At 58.1% G+C, this 20,326-nt stretch overlaps 1 protein-coding gene across 1 annotated transcript in view; it reads left to right on the forward strand.

The window, feature by feature from the left end:
- Positions 1–481: 481 nt before the first annotated feature.
- Positions 482–20,326, forward strand: part of NALF2 (NALCN channel auxiliary factor 2) — a 32,557-nt gene continuing 12,712 nt past the window's right edge. Inside the window, exon 1 of the mRNA XM_062584903.1 lies at positions 482–1,270. Coding sequence (XP_062440887.1) covers positions 482–1,270 — 789 coding nt within the window. The remainder of the gene's footprint in view (positions 1,271–20,326) is intronic.

The raw sequence follows: 20,326 nt of genomic DNA on the forward strand, positions 1-20,326 counted from the left end.
GCGGCGGCGCGCGCAGGCGCAGGGCCGCGCGGCTCCTCAAGGTGTTGGCGGCGCGGCCGAAGATGGCGACAGAGTGAGGGCATGGGGCCCGGCGGCGGCGGCGGCGGCGCGGCCCGCGAGCAGGCGCAGCCCACGGGGAAGCGGAAAGCGGAGTGAGCGGGGCCGGGGCCGGGGCCGGGGCCGGGGCCGGGGCATGCCCCCGCGCGGCGGGCGGCGCGCCGCGCCCGGAGCCGGGGCCGGGGCCGGGGCCGGGGCCGGGGCCGGGGCCGAGCGGGCGGCGCGGCGCCGCCGCCTCCTGCTCCTCCTCGCCGCGCCGCACCATGCGGCGGGCGGCGGCGGCGGCGGCGGCGTCTAGGCGGCGGCGCGGGCATGGCGGGGCGCGGCGGGCGCAGGTGACACCGGCGGCAGCGCGGGGCCGCCGCCCCCCGGCGCCGCCGCCGCCCGCCGCCGCCGCCGCCGCCGCCGCCGCCGCCCCCGCGGCATGATCCGCGGCGCCTGGATGTCCCCCCGCGCCGGGGCGGGCGCCGCCGGCGGGGCGGTGTGCTGCGCGCCGCGCCGCAGCGACAAGCCGGCCGCCGACCCCGAGCGGGCGCAGAAATGGCGCCTCTCGCTGGCCTCGCTGCTCTTCTTCACCGTGCTCCTCTCCGACCATCTGTGGCTCTGCGCCGGGGCCAAGCTGCGGGCGCGGGAGCGGAGCGGCGCCGGGCGGGCGCGGGGCCGCGAGCCGCGGGCGCTGCTGCCGCCCGTCGAGCCGCCGCCCGCCGCCGCCGCCGCCTGCGAGGCCTTCGCGGGCAACCTGAGCCGCGGCGCGGGGCCCGCGGGCCCCTGCCCCGCCGCCCGCGGCGACCTGGACTCGGCCTGCGCCAGGCTCTCCTCCCTGCAGCGGCTCCTGGGCTCCTTCTCCGGCGCGCCCCTGCGGGCCGCCCCCTCCGCCGCCTCTTTTTTCTCCTCTCCCTCCTCCAAAAGGAACTTCTTGAAGGCTTACTTTAGGAACTTCAACCTCTCTTTTTGTGATACTTACACGATCTGGGACCTGCTGCGGGAGATGGCCAGCCCGGACAGCTTGGATTGCAGCTTGGACAACCTGATGGTGGACTTCGTGGCCGCGGCGGCCGGGGCGCTGGACGGCGAGGCGTGTAGCAGCTGCGTCCAGGCGTATCAGAGGCTGGACCAACACGCTCAGGAAAAATACGAGGAGTTCGACCTCTTGCTGGAGAAATACTTGCAATCGGAAGAGTACTCAGTTAGATCCTGCGTAAGAGACTGCAAGGTAGGAGGGGGCCCCGGGGCCTCCCAGCCCCATCCCCATGCCACGCGGGAGAAGTAGCTTAAAGCGACCCACGCGTTTTCCCGGGTCCCTGTCCGCGCTGCCGCCTGCCTCCTCCTGTAGCTCCTTCCTTCTCTCGGGTGCCCTGTGGACCTCCTCTCCAATACTGTACCTGTGCTTCCCCAGGAGCTGGCCTCCTTGGACATCCCCAGATCCCTCCAGTCTGGCAATGTTACAGGCAGACAATCCAAATACCCTCGCAGGACGGGGAGGGCAGGCTGAGGCCACCTACCCTGGCCAGGGAACTACCCTGGCTCCAGCGCAGGGTGGTGCTCGGGGGCCTCTCGGCCTTCCTGCCCCACGTCTGACGGGGCTGCGCTCCTCCCCTCCCTTTGCCTGCCTGCAAAGCGTGGAGCTCTCCCTGCGCCCCGCAAGGTCCCAGGGCTTTGCTGAAGCGTGCACGCCCTTGCCCGCGCCCGTCCACCCTCAATGCGCACCCAGCTCCCCTTTTCCCCAGTTATGCACCCTCTGGCATGCACACGCACCCCCTCGCACAGGTGCCTGCACGCCAGTGCGTGTGCCCCTATTTGCACCCTCAAGGCACAACAGTGGGTGCGAGGCCCCTCACTGCAGCCTCTGGCCTGCTGTGGGTCAGTACTGTTGCCGCATGGGGCAGGGGCAGCTAGCGATGGAGCGATGACCTAAGATGAACCAAGGTGGAAGGAGCCCCGCTGGCTCTGCCCCAGCTTGGCCGGGCCACAGCCGCCGGCGGAGCGGGGGGACGGGCGAGCAGAGGGGGGCAGCCCTCTGCCAGCCCCCTCGCCCCCGGGAAATGGGTTTGCCTTCCCCCTGCGCTCTGCTCCACCAGCTCCCCCCATCCGGGGGGGCCCAGGGCTGGGCCCCGCAGAGGTCGGCGCGGGCTCTGCACGCATGTGCCCTGCGCCGAGCGCGACCCGGAGCTGCCTCTCCGGCTGGGCCTCGCACCCTGCGGGAGAACGGGGAAAATATAACTAGAGCTACCTGTCTACCTAGAGAAGGTGAGGTATCTGCAAGTCACTTGAGCCGTGCTGTATCATTAAGAGAGTAGTGATGCACAGAGCAGTTCATGCTCAGAAAGCTAAAGGGTTGCCTTCCCCAACGTCAGATGGATTAAAACCTCTCAGCCCAGCGCCGTCAGTTTTTAAAAACAAGCACTGTAGTTGCACGTCTGTCCAGATCCCCTGTTGGTCCTGCTGAACATCTCCCCTTGTTTCTCGTGGCCGAGGTGCCGAGTTTAATCTCGGCACCGTGGCTGCTGGAGTTCCCGTGTGCTCGAAAGCCAGGAGGACCTGCTTGGCTCGCCTATGTAATCGCCCTCCGGATGTTGTCTCCAGGAAGCGTAATGATCTTAATAATTAAACCTGCTTCCCTTTCTCGGAGCAGCGTCTTGGGGGAGAGGCAGCGCTGTGCGTTAAAGCAAAACGGTTTGTTTGTGCATCGTCCCAGAGAGGCGCCGGCAGAGCTTGCCCCGGTGATAGGCCAGTGCTTGGCCAGTGCTTTTCTGGGAGAGTTTTGAGGGAAACTTGAAGCTGCAGTCCCAGCCCAGGCGGCTCCGAGTGGTGCTTTGCTGCTGGAGACAGCGTGGAAGCAGCGCCTCGGTGCAGTGCTGGGGACACCAGGTCTGCTGGAGGTGTTGCCTTTCATCAAGGGCACCACCGCGAGAGACTGGCCGTTGCTCTCCTGACCAGGTTTCTGCACTGTTTTTGTAAGGAACCTTTTTTGGAAAGGAGCTAGTGGTGGCGTTCTGGGCTGGGTCCAAGTCAGGTAATTACAATCTGCTTGCCTAAATTCCCCCTGCGGTTTCAAAGGTACATAGTATTCAGCCTGCACCAAGCGGTTTGGTACTGCTGCTCGGCTTCTGTGACTGCATTTCGGCGGTGAATGAAGTAATTCAGTGCCGCCTGCCTTTCCACCGCTGTCACTGCCGGTGGCCCCAACAGAAGTAGAGACCTAGCGTGCCATGTCCTCTATGCGCATAGAGACGGTCACATTTTCTGCCCCTAGAGAGCTCGTGGTCACGTGCCAGGTAGACTTAGCAAAGGGCGGGAGGAGGCGGGAGGAAAGGAGAGGGCTGTGACAAGGACACATGGCTGCATGGACTGGCAGTCCTCACAAATGTCAGAGAGACCGAGTAAGTCTTTATGTCAAATCTATATATGCAATAAATCAAGCCAGTTCTGGCGGTTCCCCCTGGACGCTCACCTTGCCTTGCTCACCTAGCAGTCTTCCACTGTCATTCAAAGAAAAATGGACCCTTGAGTTTGGACGTATGTAGAGGAGGGAAAAGTCGGTGGCTTTTCAGAAGAACTCTGATGCTCTTTCACGAGGGAGCTGATTTATCAGGGCTAAGAGAGGAAGAGTGGGGGGCGAAGGGGGCCGAAACCCCCTCCCGCTACCGTGGCCAGGTGGAGTTTGCACCCTGTGTTGTGCAGCCGAGAGGGCATTGCTTGACTGCATGCTGACGAAAGGAAAAAAAAAAAAAAAAACGGGATGTTTCCAGGCCTGCCTCGTGGAGGGGGGAGCGTGGCAGAAAGGCGTCTGTGGGAGTGTGAGTACGTGAGCTGGTGGTGTTGAGGCTGACTCAACGAGATAAAAGTGTAGGCAGCCTGGTAGTGGCAGAGATGTTTGGTATTTCCTCTGTGTGTAATCTAAAAGCATGAGAGGATCTTTCAGGGTGAAAGAGGTAACGAAAAGCAGATGCTAGCCGCGTAGAGTTCGTGCGGAGGGGCCGTCGGTGCGATTCAGAGCAGAAGGGAGCCAAGGTGTCCAAAGCACGTTTCAGGGGGAGAGCTGCGGGCACGTGTCCCCCAGGCTGACCACAGCTTAACATCCTTCCCGCTGGGTCTAACTTTGTGCTTTCTGGTTTGGAGACCTTGAGAGAGAGGCAAACAAAAAGACAAGAAAATTATCATCATGGGGTCTTAGGTGAGGAAGTGTTACCATTGACTACGAAGCATCTAGAAACAGAGCCTGGCTTAGGTGAGTCTTCATGAGGTGTCCCTGGGCTTAGCATCCTCCATGGGAAAGCAGGAAACGAGCTTAGTAGATGTGGGGCTCAAAGTAGCAGCCACAAGACTTGCAACTTCTGACTCACTATGTCATCACGTTTATGGCTGCATCCTTGGAGCATCAGGGAACACTGGCTTTGCAATGGAGCAGGACATGCTGGGAAGCACCAGGAGTGCAGAAGCAGCACATCCAAGCCATAGGCCCTTGCCTGAGGGAACTGTGAGGAGTTTCCCAGGCCAGAGTTTTCCAGCGTGGGTGCCTCAATATGTACATACGAACTGGAGCTCTTGCAGCTCCTGCTCATTTCAGCATCTCGTGAAAATCAGGCCACTTATTTAAGGTGCTTCAATGCATATGTAGGTGCCTTACTTTAGACTCTCGCAATTGCGAATCTTGACTTTGCCCTCTTGGTAACTGTTCCCCATTTGTGAAATGAGGCTAATACCAAACTCATCCAGTGTTGTGGTGATTAGTGAGTTTTGGCCTGATTTCCAAGGAGCTGAGGACCTGTGACTCCTCTTGACTTCAGCAGGGGCTGCCGTCACTCACTGCGTTGGAAAATCTGATTGCTGGAATGTTTAAAGTAACCTGAATATGTTAAATCTTATCCAAATGCTGAATAATACTGCATTTTCTAGTGTTAGTTTTGGCTGCATGCTGCTCCTGTGAATACTTGCTTATAAGCAACGGCAGAGAGCTACTGCTAAATGATACAAACAATGAAATAAGTGAAAAGTGGAAGAAAAAGTAACAGATCAGCTCAATCCATGTGCATGGCTCCTGCAAAAATTCCAGCTGCAGAGAGCTTGGAGGCTGGCAAATCATATCTGCATAGTTCTTTGTTAAATGATGCTTCTTGGACAGGGTGAGCATGCAAGAAGAGAAAGCATTTAGACCTACTGTGTAAAGGCTTCGGTCTGCATGGATGTTGCTCTGGGTAGGAGCCTGTGAGGTCCTTCTTGAGCTGTAGTGCTCAGAAGGGGGTAGTTTGGGAGCACGTGGGAGTCCAGAGCAGAAAGGACGGGTGTCGAGCAGGCACCAGGGACCCTGGTGTAAGGCAGTAAATCATCTGACCCTCCCTCTAATTCAGATCCTTCCTATTTCATGGTTAAAAGCTGGAAAATTGAAGGCTGGCAAGCAAAGCAATCCCAGCTCACCTGCACGCGTCCTCCAGCGACCGGTCCTTTGGCAGAGCCGCGTACTCCGTCAGTAATTTGGTCCCCAAGGAGCAATGTAGCTCAATAAACATCGCAAGTGAAGCTCTCGGGCAGCCAAATCATCCCAGTGACGGTGGGTCTTTGTTGCATCTGTTTAAAGCATCAAAAAAGCCCCCTCCAGAGCAGCCCGTTCGTTATCACTGCAGCAGGCTCGTCCCTAAGTTACAAACTTTGCAAACTTCCCTGTGCGGCTGTTCTTGGGGAGCCGCCAGCTTGGGTGAAGCAAGCCCGCATCTCCGGAGCGGGTCCCTCCGCAACGAGCAGGCGAGGAAGGTGTCAGCTGGCAAGAGAGCAGAGAGACCTCGGAGTGTCTCCCCGGGACGAGTACCGCTCGGTCACTGTGCCGGGTGACGGTCGGTCCCAGCCCCGAGGTCGCTCTCGCCTCTCTTTGCTCCCCGAAGCCCCAGCGCTCTCTGGGCCAAGGGAGATTTGCAAGGCTGGAGTTCGGCGGTGCGTGTTTGACCGTTCGCTGGTTTGTTTGGTGAGAAATAGGTACATACAAATCAAGTTGTTCCTTGTAATACATCAACTTCAAGCCTCCCCCTCCTTCCACGGCACTGTGTGACCAGGCTGCACAAGCAGAGCTGGTTCTGGCCTCCACCTGGCTAGGGAGAAGTTGCAGAAAGTGAAGAGGCGATCAGCATGCTGGATTTATCAAGCACCAAGCTCTGATACCTCACAAGACAGAGGCCTTACCCAGAGCTTGGAGTGAGGCAGACGGGGAAGAATAGGCAAAAATCTCCTTGGCAGATGCAGAAAGGAGAAATTCCTTGAGGCAGCGGGGTCTCAGTGTAAGGAATTCAGCTGCTTAGACCACTTGTTGCTATAATATTCTTCAGACCTTTTATTCTGCTTGGAGGTAATTCACGGGCAGATCCCGGTTTCTGCATACATCATTGTTATTCCAGCGCAGCACCATTAGCCTCTGAAAATGCTTCACTTACTACTCCTGCAGCTAACATCAAAAATCCCTATAGCTGAAAGACAACAAAACGTGAAAATACAGCTTTCTGTTTCATTGTTTGCGTCTTACATGTTGGAGGATTTTGTGGAGAATCGCTCTCGCAGTTCCTCCCAGGTGCTGTTTTAGGCAGGTGCCTGGAGCGGCTGCGCAACCCTTCACCGGAGGAGGGAGAGGGAGAAGTTGGTGTGCGCTGTCGCGTACCTCACCCCAAACAGTTTTCACCTCTTGCAGTGAAGACCTGAGTTTCAGCTGATGGCATTTGCTAGTTGCTGGTGGCTTGGGTAGAAAAGGCAGGAATTGTTTGTTTTTTCTGCCTGTGAGAAGGAAAATTCATTAAATGAGCGTGTAAGTTGCAATTAGCTGGCTGCCACCTCCGGCTCCGCTTTTCCCCTGTTAATTGTGCCCTCTCTTACTGCAAGACATGTAGAACTTCGTGCATGGAGCAATTGTAGTGATAATGTTGATAGCATCATTCAGAGGGGCTTAATTAGGTCAGGTGCCCTGGGGTCACTGCATGTTACAACCCTGGGGAAATCCTGGACAGTGGGAGCCCATGCAGTGCACAAGCAGTCAGCTACGTTTTTGCAAGGCTCTGTCTTTAACCTGAAAGGTGCTTGGTGTGGGTTGTTGATCGCTGCATGTTTTCACAGCATCCAGATCATGACAAGCACAATGACAAATTCTGCGTGTTTTGGTGCAAACCATTTTTGAGGCTAGAACGTGTGACCCTGCAGGGAACGTCTGCTGGATCCCCCGGGGTCGCTTCTTGCTGGCAGATAAGTTATTCATTTCTTGCACGCTGGTGGTTTCTAAAGGCCTAGTGAAGATGAGGGCTGCCCTCGCTCTGTCAGCACACAGAAACCTGACGCTTCTGCTCAGGAGCAGATCTGAAAAGCAGAATGTGGCTTTTCTCTGCTGGATGGGCTCTCACTCCAGAGGTGAAGGCTCGGCCCAGGGAGATGATGGTGCAGTATAAAGGTGGACTTAGTGCAGGAGGCAATCCCGATTCCTTTGAACTGATGTCCTGCATGATACTAACAGGCATTTTGTACCTTTTTTCTGTCTTTTTCTGAGCAGACAAGAAGCAGAGTTCCTTCCAGCTCAGCTGCTCTGACAGGAGAGGTTTGTTCCTTTAAGATAGGAGCACTGTATTTACAGCATCTCCCTCAACCAATAGCCACTATGGAGAGCTCTCTTGAAAGTGCAAATTCCCACCATTATCAGGGCAAATAAAGATCTATGGGACAAAGTCTGGTGAATTAAGGATTCATTACGTTGTAAGAAACAAAGCTGTGGACAGAGAAAGACTGACAGCAGGGAGCTGCAGGACCTGTGTTAGTGAATATCAGTGTGCCAAGGGGAGGGCTGGACAGGACCTGTAGCATCTCAGATTATATTAGATTATCAAGGTTTCTCTGTGTGCTTCTCTGGCTTCCGAATCCCGCCGCACGCCTGGCGAGGTCTCTCTGTTTCTCTGCCTCTGTTTTCCCCGTGTAGGGATGTTGTTTAACTGGAGAGAGCCGTCTGCGGGAACGTGGTGGGGCAGAATTTCACCCCAGAGACTTCTGCAAAGTGCTTGTGTTTCCCTGTTGCCTGGATGTCACCGGTGACGCCTCTGGGAGGTTCAGGCCAGGTCTGGCCCTGGACCCCCGTGCAAGGCGCAGCGCCGGCGTGCGTGGCGCAGCCAGCACAGAAACAGCGCAGAGCTGCAGAGCAAATTTGCTGATGCCTGGGGTTAAGCACTCTCCGGGGCCCTATTTTCTTATTCTTGTTTAACCAGAAACAACCAGAGTCTCTGGTCAGCTTCCCTCCTTGCAGAGCATCTTCCTGGAAACTTCAAACCCGCAGCAGAAACCCAACCGCAGCCAGCGCAGGGCAGCTGTTCGGAGGAGGGCTGGGGGAGTCCTCTTGGAGGAACCGAAGCAACAACTTACCTTCACAAAAGCATCTCTGGATGAGAATTAATCTGAAGCCGAGGGAGGCCGGGTTTATCCGAAATGTTGCTTGATCCTGTCTGCTCTACGCCTGGAAACCTTCTGGCACAGAGGCACACGTGCCAGTGGGAGATGCCCCTGGAGACCTACAGCAAAAATGATTTCATATATTTTTATATATATAAATGTTTTTTTTCTTGAGTCCTTTCCTAGGGCACTCTTCAGTCTGGGGGAGGAGGCGCCTTTGGGGACAGGCAGGCAGCGGCACGAGGACGCGCAGGGACAGGCCTGAGCTCATGGGCAGAGCAAGGAAAGCGAGGGGGGAGGTGTGGGCTCTGCCCGCTGGGTCTGGCGCAGCCGAGGCTCCCGTGGCGGTGTGTTTGGAGCCCGGAGGCTCGGGGCTCCCCTGCCGGCTCCGAGTCAAGGGCAGAGCCCCGGCGGTCACGGCGGGTCTCGATAACCCAGGAGAGAGGAGGCAGCAGCAGTGGCACACGGGAGAGGCGTTTTCCCCAAAGCCCGTTCTGATGGGCGGCAAGCCTGGAACAAAATCGAAGCTGGCGTCCCTCGCTGAAAGCTGGGGGCAGCGTGAAGTTTTACTTACATTTCATAGGTGAAAAAAAAATGTCCCACGTAAGCAGTGGATCAACCCAGCACTTGTTGTGGCAACTTGAGCAAGATCACACGAGCACGAGTGTAGCAGAGCGCGCGGCTCGGCGTCGCGCACAGGGTCTGTGTCAGCCAGGGTAAATTTTTTCAGCCCTGCACAAAGATGTGATTAAGGTTTATAAAGAACGGGAACAAAAGAAGTCTGCAGTTTTATACGCGCCGTTACCGCCGCCGTATCCTGTAACGCGGGAGCGCGGCGTGCCGTGCGCGAGGAGCAGCTGCACCGCTGCGAAGCCGGGCGCAGAGATCGCCACGGTCTTCGGAGCGCGCAACAAACAAAAGGGAGCCAAAAGCGACCGTGCTGCTCCGAGGGGTTTGCGTGGTAACGGATCGGTTCGGCGCCGCCTCGGGCAAGGCGCCGGGAGCACCGCCGGGGCCCGCGTTTCGCCTCCTTGTCCGCGACGCCGGGCCGTGCGCGCCTGCCCGGAGCCGCGCGTGCCCGTCCCCCGGAGCGGGGCGGCGTCCCGGCGGCGGGGGTTTACCTGCTGGGCCACGTCGGCTCCGCGTTCCCGCGGGTGCGACGGGACCCCAGGCTGCCCGTCGCAGGGCGGACGCTCTCGGCCGTCGCCTTGGTGTCTGCGGCCAGGGCGGTGTTTGAAGCCGCGGGCAGGGTTTCGGCGGAGCAGGGTGCACCCAGCGAGGGCTGGGGCGGGCTCCGTGGGGAAACGCACGCGGCTCCGGCGGCAGAGTCGCCGTGCGATCCCTTTTGGCAAGCATCCAGCGCGCAACGGTCCCGTCGGGTTACGGGCAGCTTGTGGGAGTCGATAAGCTCGGCAGAACGCGCGACGGTATCGGCACGATGCGTTTGCAGTAATGCCGCCTCCCGGGCCCGCGCACCGGGCTCGAGACGGGTGCGGCGCCGGGCTGGGAGGGAGCCGGCGGGGCCGCGGAGCGGCCGGGCCGGGCCGGGCGGGGGGCTCTCCGCGGCGGGGCAGGCGGGAGCGCAGGGACTTTCCTCGGCAGCTGTTCTGCCGTCACCAGGATGCCATTAGGATGCAGCTCACGCCTGGCTGTGCACAGAGAAAGCTCAGCTCCACTGTCATTTGAAGGGCAATGACTCAGGGACAGCAAATCTGTGAATGAGACACGGAGGCCGGTTGGGCAAGCAAAAGCCATCTGTCCGCGCTGGCCGTGGCCCCGGCTCCCCCGGCCGAGGCAGCTCGCCGCACCGGGGCTCTGGCAGCAGCTCGGCCGGCGGGAGCCCCAGGGGCGCGCGGCGGCCGGCGCCGCACGCGGGGCCGCGTCTGAGAGGCAGCGTGGCAGCCCGGAGACGTGGGCTGGAGGAGCCGTCCCCGGTGCACATCGGGCGGTGACCGTCCCCACGGCCAGGCTCTGCTGGTGTCACCGCAGACGTGGCCCCGGGCAAGGCAGCGCAGCCCGGCATCGCCTGGCAAGGCCTGGGCTCCCCGGGGCCCTGCCCGAGTGGCCCTGGTGTCCCCGTGCTCTCCGGGGACGGCTCTTCCTGCTCTGCTCGCTCCCTTGGGAAGGAAAGATCCGAGCATTTGGCGTCTTAGCTGACATCTTATCTCCGCCCGACAGCTTCTGCAAAGCCCCCGGTAAGCGGAGGGCGCGGGGCAGGAGCGCTGGCAGGGAGCGCGGCAGGAGGAGGGAAGGTGTCCCCGGCGCGTCCGGTGGAAACGTGAGGTAGAGACCTGAGGTTGGACTAGATGATCTCTGTCCAGTGCCCTCCGAAACGTGGGAGGTGGCTGGCCTGGCCGCACCGGCCTTCCCAGGGTGGGAGCGGAGAGGCAGCGGAAATACGGAGCGTGCTGGAGGAGGTGCTAGCTGCCGTCGGTCGGACGTGCCTCGCGCTGCACGCGGTACCGGGACCTGCGGCCACCCAGCCGTGGCTGCGGAGCGCAGGAGCGGGGCAGAGCGGAGGAGCGGAGCTTCGTTTCCTGACAGGCGAATTTCCCCCTCTGCAGCTTCGCGAGGCTCTGAGGTCGGCGCAGGAAGATCCCTCTCTCAGACAGTAATTACAGGTTATTGCCAGGGCTGCCCTGGCAGCAGCCAGCATGTGTGTGAGAGGCATCTCTGCTCCTCAAAACCCCCGTCCCCAAGGCGATGAAGCCAGAGCCGCCTGTGGGACACCGTTCCTCCGGCGTCTCCGGCAGCACGGTCACAGCGTGACGTGGACCATTTTGCTCCACAAATGGTTGCGTGAGAAGTTCTGTCACCGTAATCCCCAGAAAATGGTGTGTAATGCACACGATGGTTAGAAAGGGAGGTGGCAGCCGTTGAAGTTCTTTCTGCTGTAGTTATTACGAAAAATGCTAAGGAGAGTTGGAACAGGGGAGATCTGAACAGCTGCTCTCGCATCCCGCGCCCTGGCTGGCGGAGACGGGGGCTGTTCCACTGCAGTTAATGGCCTGTGCCAGTTTTCACAGGCAAAGACCGTGCCAGGGTTGGTGTTTCTCCAGGGCAGGGAGCCCTATGCACCAGGTCTCTAGCTATTTCGTTTAGTCTTTATCTTCAGACAAGAAAGCTTTAAAACGCCCCCAGTGAGCACTCCCGGTGGTCTGGCTACGCCCCGGAGTCCGGCTAGTGATAGAGCGCTGACACGGCATCTCGGACACCCACCTTCAAATTTTGCCTGGCTTTCCAGAACGCAGAGCTGGTTTTGTCTGGCAAACCTGCCTTTTGGAGTGCTCTTTCCCCAGGGGAGCTCAGAGGTGAGTTTGCCGCCTTCTGCTCAAGCCGCTTCCCAGGCATCTTCTCTTGCGCGTGGCTCCATTGCCTGGTTGTCCACATAACACTCCACTAGTCACGGTGGGCCGTTCGGAGGCCTCTCTACAGAGGAATTTCCAGTTCTCTTTCCGCTGCTGGATCACTTCATCATGTCCTCATTAAGGAGGGAGATGAGACAAGCCGAGATATTCTTGGAAGTTTCTTAACAGCTAGAGCTGGGAAGGGCTGTTCGGGGGCTTGCTGGTGTGGGAGAGGGAACCGGGAACTGTGATTTTGTTAGTGAAATCCGAGTGCTAACTTCGGCCCCCCCTCCAGACCCAGTTAACTCATACGGACATGTCCCTGGGAGTCTTGCTGCATGCGGGAGCCAAGCTCCTCCCGTGTTTATTTATGGTGAACAAGGTAAGGTCCTAGCTTGGGTTTGGATCACTGCCTGGCATGTCCCAGTGTCTAGAGCTGTACAGAAATCTGGTGATTTCTCCTGTTCATCTACAGTACAGGCTTTGGAGCTGTATATTTTTAAAGATTTCTTGAGGCTGATGCCCTGTTTTTTAGAGCAACAGAGCAGCCACGTAACTCGGAAAAAGCCAGTGTGATCTTCAGTGGAGCTGAATGATAGGGAATAAAAATGACCATTGTGAGCAAGATGTAAGTTTTGAAAGGTGAGAAATCTCCATGCTTGAGGATACAAACCAACTGCTGACAGCCTGAGGTTAGGCAAAGCTCCACTGTGGAGAGGTTTGTTATCATGGTAGGATTTCCAGACACCTGGTCTGGTGCACCCTCCAGTCATCTGGTGCTGCTGACTCCTGGGGTGGGGTGGGTGCAAGCCACGCTGCTGTGGAGGCCGTGGCAAGTCCTAGCCCCTTGGAGGGCATTTCCTGGGGCAAGGGTGTCAGTGCTGGGAGAACGACTGAAGTTTTGTGCTGAGGGCACTTGCTGGAGCTTATGATCCTCAGCAAGGACTGAGAGTCAGGTGTCTCTACTGATTGTTTTACAAGTGCCAGCAGCTCTCCTTCTGCTGAGTGTGAGCTACTGCTAGCAGGTCTGCAGCTACCAGCTCGAGGTGGCAAGCTGCTCTTTGTGCGCCAGCTGCCACCTTGCGCAGAGCTCTTCGAGGGGGTGTCTGCACTGTGCCCTGCACCCCTCTGCCACCTCCCATCCAAAAGGCTTCTGAGAAACCTGGGCACTGCTGTCCTTCCTGCTCCCAGCACCGACATCTCATTTCCTCAGGCTGCTCCACCGGAGGAGACAGCAGCAGACGCGGTATGGACAAGAGATATTACTGGGAGGGCGGGTGGAAGAGGTAATGAGTGTTATATTGGCTCCCTGCACTGGCTGTCTAATGCCATCAGGAGGGTTTGTTCTTGAATGCAGCCTACAGACCTTATTTGAGCCTTCATTACCATGGGTTCTGCAGGTCACAGCTGCTAACAGCGATGCTATTTGTAGAAATGCTGTTTGTCATTTGGGCTCTGTAAAAAGTTGTATCCTGTCCAGTCTGAACATCATCCCCATTAGCCAGGCGTCTGCTCCCCTCCTGGCTGCGGTGTTGTGCTGCTCTGGGCTGGCAGAAATTGGAAACTTCTGCTTCTAGGGACCGCACCTGACTGCTTTTTAAGAAGTATCCCGGGTAGGATGTATGCAGCCCCAAAGTCCTGTGAACCTTGCTGCCTGCCACTCACTTTCCAGGTGAATTTTAGGTGATTGGTTTTGTTCTGTAAATCCTTAAATTATTTGGATTTTTTAAGAGCCCCGGTAACTCTACATACCACTGTTTTGCTTAGAAACAAACAAGCTGTAGAAATGTCCTCCCCTGTGCCCTGAACCCACCCATTTCCAGCAAGAGTGGCTGCAGATGTGCAAGACCATCTTCCTGAAAATCGCCAGCCAGCGCCACCTCCTCAGCTGATCTCAGCGGCTGCTGTCTAGCACAAAGAGAAATCTGGTCTCTGAGGTACCTGTGATTTGAAGCAATTAGAGCATTATAGTTCAATATTGAAGTGGTTGGAAAATATATCTGTGGAATTGTGGAAAATATACCTGAGAAAGTGCTTGTGAAATCAAGTCACTCGATTGAATGGTGTTTTTGCAGTTTTCTGAGTTTTCCCACTGTTACCTCTGCGCCAATGTTTGTGAAGCAATGTTCAGATGAGTCTCTGCCCGTCTATGCAAAAGCAGTATTCATTTGCCATGATGCGTTACTTGTTTTTTATTATTCTCCTGGTAAAACTGAGTTTGTTGCAGAAGTAGGAAACAGTAGTAATTGCCCAGGACAGAGAGGACGTAACAAATGCAAAGAACTTGCAGCACGGTTTGTTTAGCGGAAAAGTCCAAAACCAGTTATGAATAATCAGGAGTTCAGTAAAAATCTTACAGGTTCACATGTGGTTTGGGACTAGGAAGCAGAACCAGGCCTGAAATAGAAGTAGGATGTCGTGAGCAGACCTGCCGGCACGCGTCGAGGCGTGGGGAGCCGGGGTGTCGAGCACTTGCTGCAAGAAGCGGGGTGGATGTGCGAGCCGTGGCACATCCACAGCCCGCACCAGCTGGGGTTTCTGTGTGCGTCGGCATCTTCCCAGCCATTTCTGCAGCTTTTCCCTTGGTGTCTCATCACCTTTGGTACTGAGGGAAGCCCGGGCAGGGGCTGCAGATGGCTCCGTGGTTCCTCGCTGAAACCCTTCTGCAAGGAGGTGGTTCTCATAGGGCGGCTTCTCGTACTGCAAAGACCTGGGCTCTCGCTCTGGGTCTCCAGGAGCAGCTTGAAATGCGCCGTTGTTTCCTGTGGTGGCTTCCTCCTTCACACCAAGCCCCCACGTTTCCAATCCAGCCCCTGGGGCCCTGCATCTCCCCCCGACTGACTGCTCAGAGCAAGCAGGAGGCAGTCCAGGACCCCAAAGCTAAAGGCAGTGATTAACCCAGCAGAGAATGAGGAATTGCCTGGCTTTCTGGACACTTCTCACTTATTGAAATGCAGGCAAAGCACCTCCATTCGGTAGTGCCAGGCACGTTGGACATACTGATTAGGCACATAGTACTTTAACCAGGCATATTAACTGCATTTCCTCCAGGATAAATCTCATTTATTTCTTGTCCATATGCTTAACCTCAATGGGATCCTTCATATTATTTCTCTGTCCCTACTGGAGTTCACAACACCTCCATATTTGGCAGTATCAGCAAATGTCATTAACAGGCTGTTTACCTCCTCTTCTCAGTGATTAACGAAGGCGTTAAAGCTAGATCTCATGTCAGCCTCCGTGGCATCGTGCCGGACATCTCTCTCCCTAGCACTCTTCTGGGATATATCACCAGTAATCAAAATAGATAATTAATGTTCATAGAGTGCTTTGGAAGTTCAGGTCTCTGTGCGGCAGTGTTACCGTGGGAGGAGATGGCTGCTTGGTTCAGCCCCTGTATCCCAGGGACAAGGCAGGAGTGTTTCCAAGGATGCTTTGAGTGCTCCAAACTGTGGAGACGTTGTCCCCTTGGACAGATAGGCTGTTCCCACTTTGGATAGCCTGGCAGTGCCGTGTTACAGAGAAACCGTGCGAGTGCTCTCGTTGGATCGTCAGCTCCTTCGCCCCTCTCCAGTTCCTGTGACAGCGCTTCTGTCCCCTGCGCATCCCTCTCTGATATCTCAGCTGGCTTCCTACGGGAATGCCTGTTCTCAGTGGCATGAGCCTTGCGCCAAATGTTGTTTGCTTGCTTGCTGAAGACTAGCCGCTGTAAATACCTATCTTGGCAGGTCCCGATGAGCCGGTCAGCCTGGAAACGAGACAAGACGGGTATGATAAGATATACAAAACTGTGAGTGGCCCAGAGAAAATGTCTAGGGAGTGACTGTTCACTGTCTTTTCCAGCACTAGCTACAGGCTGTGACATGAAACTGCGAGCAGCTGGGTTGAAACCCCCCCGAAGCAGGAGGGTTGCCACGCGAGGGGCGGCAGAGGTCTGGAACACCTTGCAAAGCGTGGTGTGGACGTAGAAAGCTCACGTGGGCTTGGAGGCCCTGGAGGAGATCTTGGAAGAGAAATCTCCTGGCTGTTACTAAGCAGACAGGGGAACTCTTGGTCTAACGCGTCCTCTGATTTGCTGGAGAAATCCACGGAGCTGAAAGTAGTCGGAGGCGGTGTGCGTTAGGGAGAAACGGAGGCTTGCCAGGTCCTGCTGCCCCCGGTGCGCTCTTGCGGCCGGAGGGTTGGACGGCCCGCTGCCCCGAACCGCCGCCGCGGCTCTGCTGAGCGGGAGATGGAAACCTGAATCCTTCCTCTCGCCCAGCAGAAACGGGGATTCGTGCCTGTCCGGTTACACGCGTAGGATAACGTCCTAAGAATTGTTCCAAATAATTATTCCTCCACGGATGGCCTTCGGGAGGGATTGGGAGAGCCGCGAGGCGGGACTGAAAACGCCTGCGTGGTCCCGGCCGCCGGCTGGGCCGCTCCTCCGGGCGCCTGGTCCTCGGCCGGCCTCGCTCCGGGGCCGGCCTGCGCGGCGGCGCGCGGGGGCAGCCGGGAGGGCCGCGGCGGTCCCCGGGCCGGGTCGCAGCGGAACGGGCCGTCCCTGGGCGTCGGGTCGGCCCGAGCCGGGGCTGGGAGAGCAGCCGCCCTCGGCGGAGGGCTCCGCGGCGGCCCGGAGAAGGGCCTCTCTCCCGCCATCCCTGTCGGCGCGGGAGCCTCTCCGGCCCGCTGGTCGCCATGGAAACCGAGCGGGCGCCGGGATTTTTCCCGACCTCTCCTTCTCGCGCAGCCTGCCGTCCCCGCGCGCGGGCCCCCGCGAGGGAGGGGGTCTCCGCAGGCAGCGTGCGGCCGGGGGGAGGGCGAGGCTGCAGCGCGCGGGGCCGACACAAGCCCCGGCCAGTCCGGTCCTGTCCGCCGGTAGAAGCTACCAGCAAAGTGTTCGGGAAACGATCAGATTTTCTGCATTTGTCTGTAGTTTCAGGGGCCTCCGCAAACCGGTTAAGCGTAACAGGCCCAAACACGCCAGGGCCGCAGGGTCCATGTCTGTCTGTCCGTCTGACCAGGTGAGGGGTCTTGCAGGAGTGCTGGGGCCACGCGGCCAGGACGGGACACTCGTTTCTCTGCCGTTGGCCGTGGTGGAAGGGGAACGTGCCAGACCCTGCTTGCCCCGGCTCCCGGCGGGCAGCAGCGAGCATCACCCGGAGCAGGGTGCAGTGCAGTGTAAACCCGTTATTACATTGCTGATTCCCAGTTCCCATCAGCCTAAACCCTGTATGCCCCTGCTAAGGGCAGCTCCCGCTCGTGCAAGGCTGGCCCTTGCCCTGGGCAGGCACCTGGGCGGCTCTGCAGGGCACCCGCCGCCTCCCGCGGAGGTGGAAGATACCCTGTCTGCCGGGAGAAACTTCTCCCCAACCCCGTCAGCTGATGGGTAATTTATGGCTTGTGGCACTGAAGTGTCTAGCCTTTATTTTTTTTATATCCTATCTAATGTAACAGGATGTTCTCATTATCTGTATAAATGTTTAATCTACTCTTGAATCCTGCTAAGCTCTTGGCTGCAGCAGTATCTAATGGGAGTGAATTCCTCAAGCAATTCTAATAGATTGCAGGGACCTGATTTTTCTGTCTGTCCTGACTCTATCATTTCCATCTTCAACTTCATAACTGTCTTTAATTACTTTTTAACTAATTAGTCTGATAATAATTAGGCAACTAACTAACCCACCGGTTATCTACGGCCTCATCTGAGGAGAAGCAGCAGCAGATCGGGGGCTGTTCCCGGGTTCTTCGGTGTGTTTTTCTCAAGAGGTGCTGATGGCTGTAACTAATGCAAAGAAACCATCTGACCTCTGGGCGCTGTTCTTAGCTGCCCGACTCATCTCCCAGCTCCTACAGCTTCACCAGGCCCTCCGCAAGCTTCCCGCTTCTGATACGACTGCGCGGCAGACGAAAAGGTTTCTGCGACGCCGGCTGGTCGTCCTCTCCGTTCCGTGCCGCGTCGGTTTGCGTTTGGCCTGCCGCGGTCGCTGCCCGCTCCTGCCGGAGCCCCGCTGCGGGAAGGGCGCCGGCGCGGGCGCGCCTCCCGGCGCCCGGCCCGCTCCGCGCTGTCCGGCGTTCGCCAGCGGTCCTGCACGGGCGCCTTGCCGGCGGCCGGCGCGGAGGAGCACTGCGTGCGGACTCCTGCGGACGTCCGCGGCTCAGCTCCGCTTCTGCAGCCAGCACGGGGAGCTGGCGGGCGGCAAAGCGAAACCTCCCTTGGTTTTGTGGCAGCTTCAGTCTTAAATCATAAAATCGGGGCGACGCCAGGCGCGGGGGAGGCCGGCCGCCTCGGCCGGTGTCCGCGCTCGGCGCTGCTCCTCGCCCCAGGTGAGCCCCCCGCGCTGCCTCCCTGCGCCCGGGGCCGCAGTCCTCTAAACGGCCCACGATATTGTTCTTTTCCTTTCTTTCTTTTTTTTTTTTTTTTTTTTTACTTCCATATAAATACTCAGATTGGTTATTCATTATTAATGTTGCTGTTTTGTTGGTGGACTCGGAACCAGGGCCTTTCCGTTTGCAAGGTTTAAAAAAAAGAAAAAAGAAAAAGGTGTTTTGCAAGGGGTTTCCCTCTCCCGTGCGCCCTGTCGGCGGCACTCAGCTTTGGCCGCGGCGCGGAAACGGGGCCCGCGAAGCAGCGGCGCGGCGAGCAGCGCGGGCCCCAAGGCAGAGCTGGGGCGGGCGGCTGCGCGGTCGCCCTTGCGGGCGTTGCCTGCCCGGGAAGACTCGGCAACGTGCTCTCCCTGCGGCACCCTCCCGGCAGGCAACGGCCTCGGCGTCAAGCCGTCCCCTCTTCCCCTGCAGCCGGCACTGACACGCGGGAGTGGGACGGGACCTGTCCACGGGGACCTGCCAAGGGCTGGCAGGGGAATGCTGCTCCGGTTCGGTGTGTCCGGGCCAAGCGGTGCTGCTCTGGGTGTCTTCTACTCCTTCGCTCTGGCCCTTGAGGTTGTGATGCCTCGAGCATGCTCAAGAATCAGCAGATGCCATGTGCTGAGCTGGTGGGGACTCCTGGACAGACGCAGTGTCAGGCGGTGAAGCCAGGACCCAGTACCACCAGTCGGGAATGCAACACACCTTGTGCTGGAGACACTGCTGGGAGCCTGGCAGCAACCACCATGCCAGCCAGCGTGTGGTCTCTGCCCTCTGCAAGAACAGTGTCTCCATCTCCTCATGGGACAATGGGACATCTTGTCTCCCAGCCATGTGGTGTCACAGGAATGACAGAGAAGGACAAAGCCCTCCAGATATAGAGTCTGACCATGGAGGAGCCACTTACTCTCTGCTCGGGGACAGCTTGTTGTTTGTTCCAGCCTCCCTCTCCCAGCCTCCTTGTCTGCTCCCTGGGTCTTCTTCGGATGTCCTGCCCCTTCCCACATATACCTTCACGCTCCTTGTCTTAGGCCTTGCCTTCCTGATGAGCTGGTCTTCTCCTCTCTAAACCCTAGCCAAAACACTTCTTAAAGGGAGAGCATGAAATAGTGGTGTGATTTACTGTTGTCCCTCTTGCTCCATTGGCTCTGCGTGGGAGCGCTCGTCCTTTTTGCCTTTGCAGTGCTCTTGGGATTCCGTGCACCACAAGTTTCTCGGGACAGACCCTGTCCTCTGCCCTTGTTGTACAGCCTGTAGCACAATGGGGCCCAGTTCTCGCCCGCTTCCACACGAAGCAGACTCAATGGGGATTGTGTTTGGATTCAATACATATGTTCTACAGCAGTGCCTGGAGGCAGCCCACCAAGACCGGGGCCGCGTCGTACTCGGCGGTGTCCAAGCATGGGTAGTCCCTGCCAGGAGAAATCACAGGGCAAGTAGACGGGACAGACCAGGATGTGGGGGAGACTGACCACACCATGGGAGTCTCACGTATGCTGAAGGGAGAATTAGGATTTTTGTGCTATGGGAGCTCAGTGCCATGTGAAGGTTTTTGTTAGGCGACGTGTGAAGTTTTTGTGCTCGTCCGAAGGGGATCACCTGGAGCTGTGACTGCTGGAGGTGTTACTGGCTCCCCTGCCCCCGGTGCTGCAGGTCTTGGCCTGCAGAGCTCCTGTCACCAGCGGGCAGGGTTGGCTTGCTAACGGCAGAGTGGCTCCGCAGGCAGCGATGGCTCTGGCCGGCTGGCTGGGATAGCCACCACGAGCCAGGCGGGCTCCACGGTGTGTGCTCCGCTCTCCGGGCAGCGTGGAAGCGGTCTCCTCCCGGGCATCCGAGCACGCTCACTTGCAGGGAGAGCGCGTCCACCCCAGCGTGGCTCTGAATAACTAAGCTGAGATGGTGTTTCTTGCGAGCTGGGAAGCATGTTTTGAGTTGGGGCAGGGTCCCAGAAGCCCACTGCAGCAGGCTGGGATCTGCTGGTGGGGTTGCAGCGGAGGGGCTGGGTGGCGGCAGGTGCGCGCCTGGAGCCCGGATGCTGCCGCACGGCGGTGCCGGTGCCGTGCACAGCGTCGGGGCACCTGGGAGGACACGTCCTGCAGAAAGCAGCCAGGGTCAGTAGTACGCTGCAGGGTTTTGGTGCAAGGTTGCATGTCCAAGCCCAGCTGAGGACGGCTGTC

The sequence above is a fragment of the Rhea pennata genome, chromosome 11 (genome assembly GCF_028389875.1).
Source record: "Rhea pennata isolate bPtePen1 chromosome 11, bPtePen1.pri, whole genome shotgun sequence".
NCBI classification, from domain to species: domain Eukaryota; kingdom Metazoa; phylum Chordata; class Aves; order Rheiformes; family Rheidae; genus Rhea; species Rhea pennata.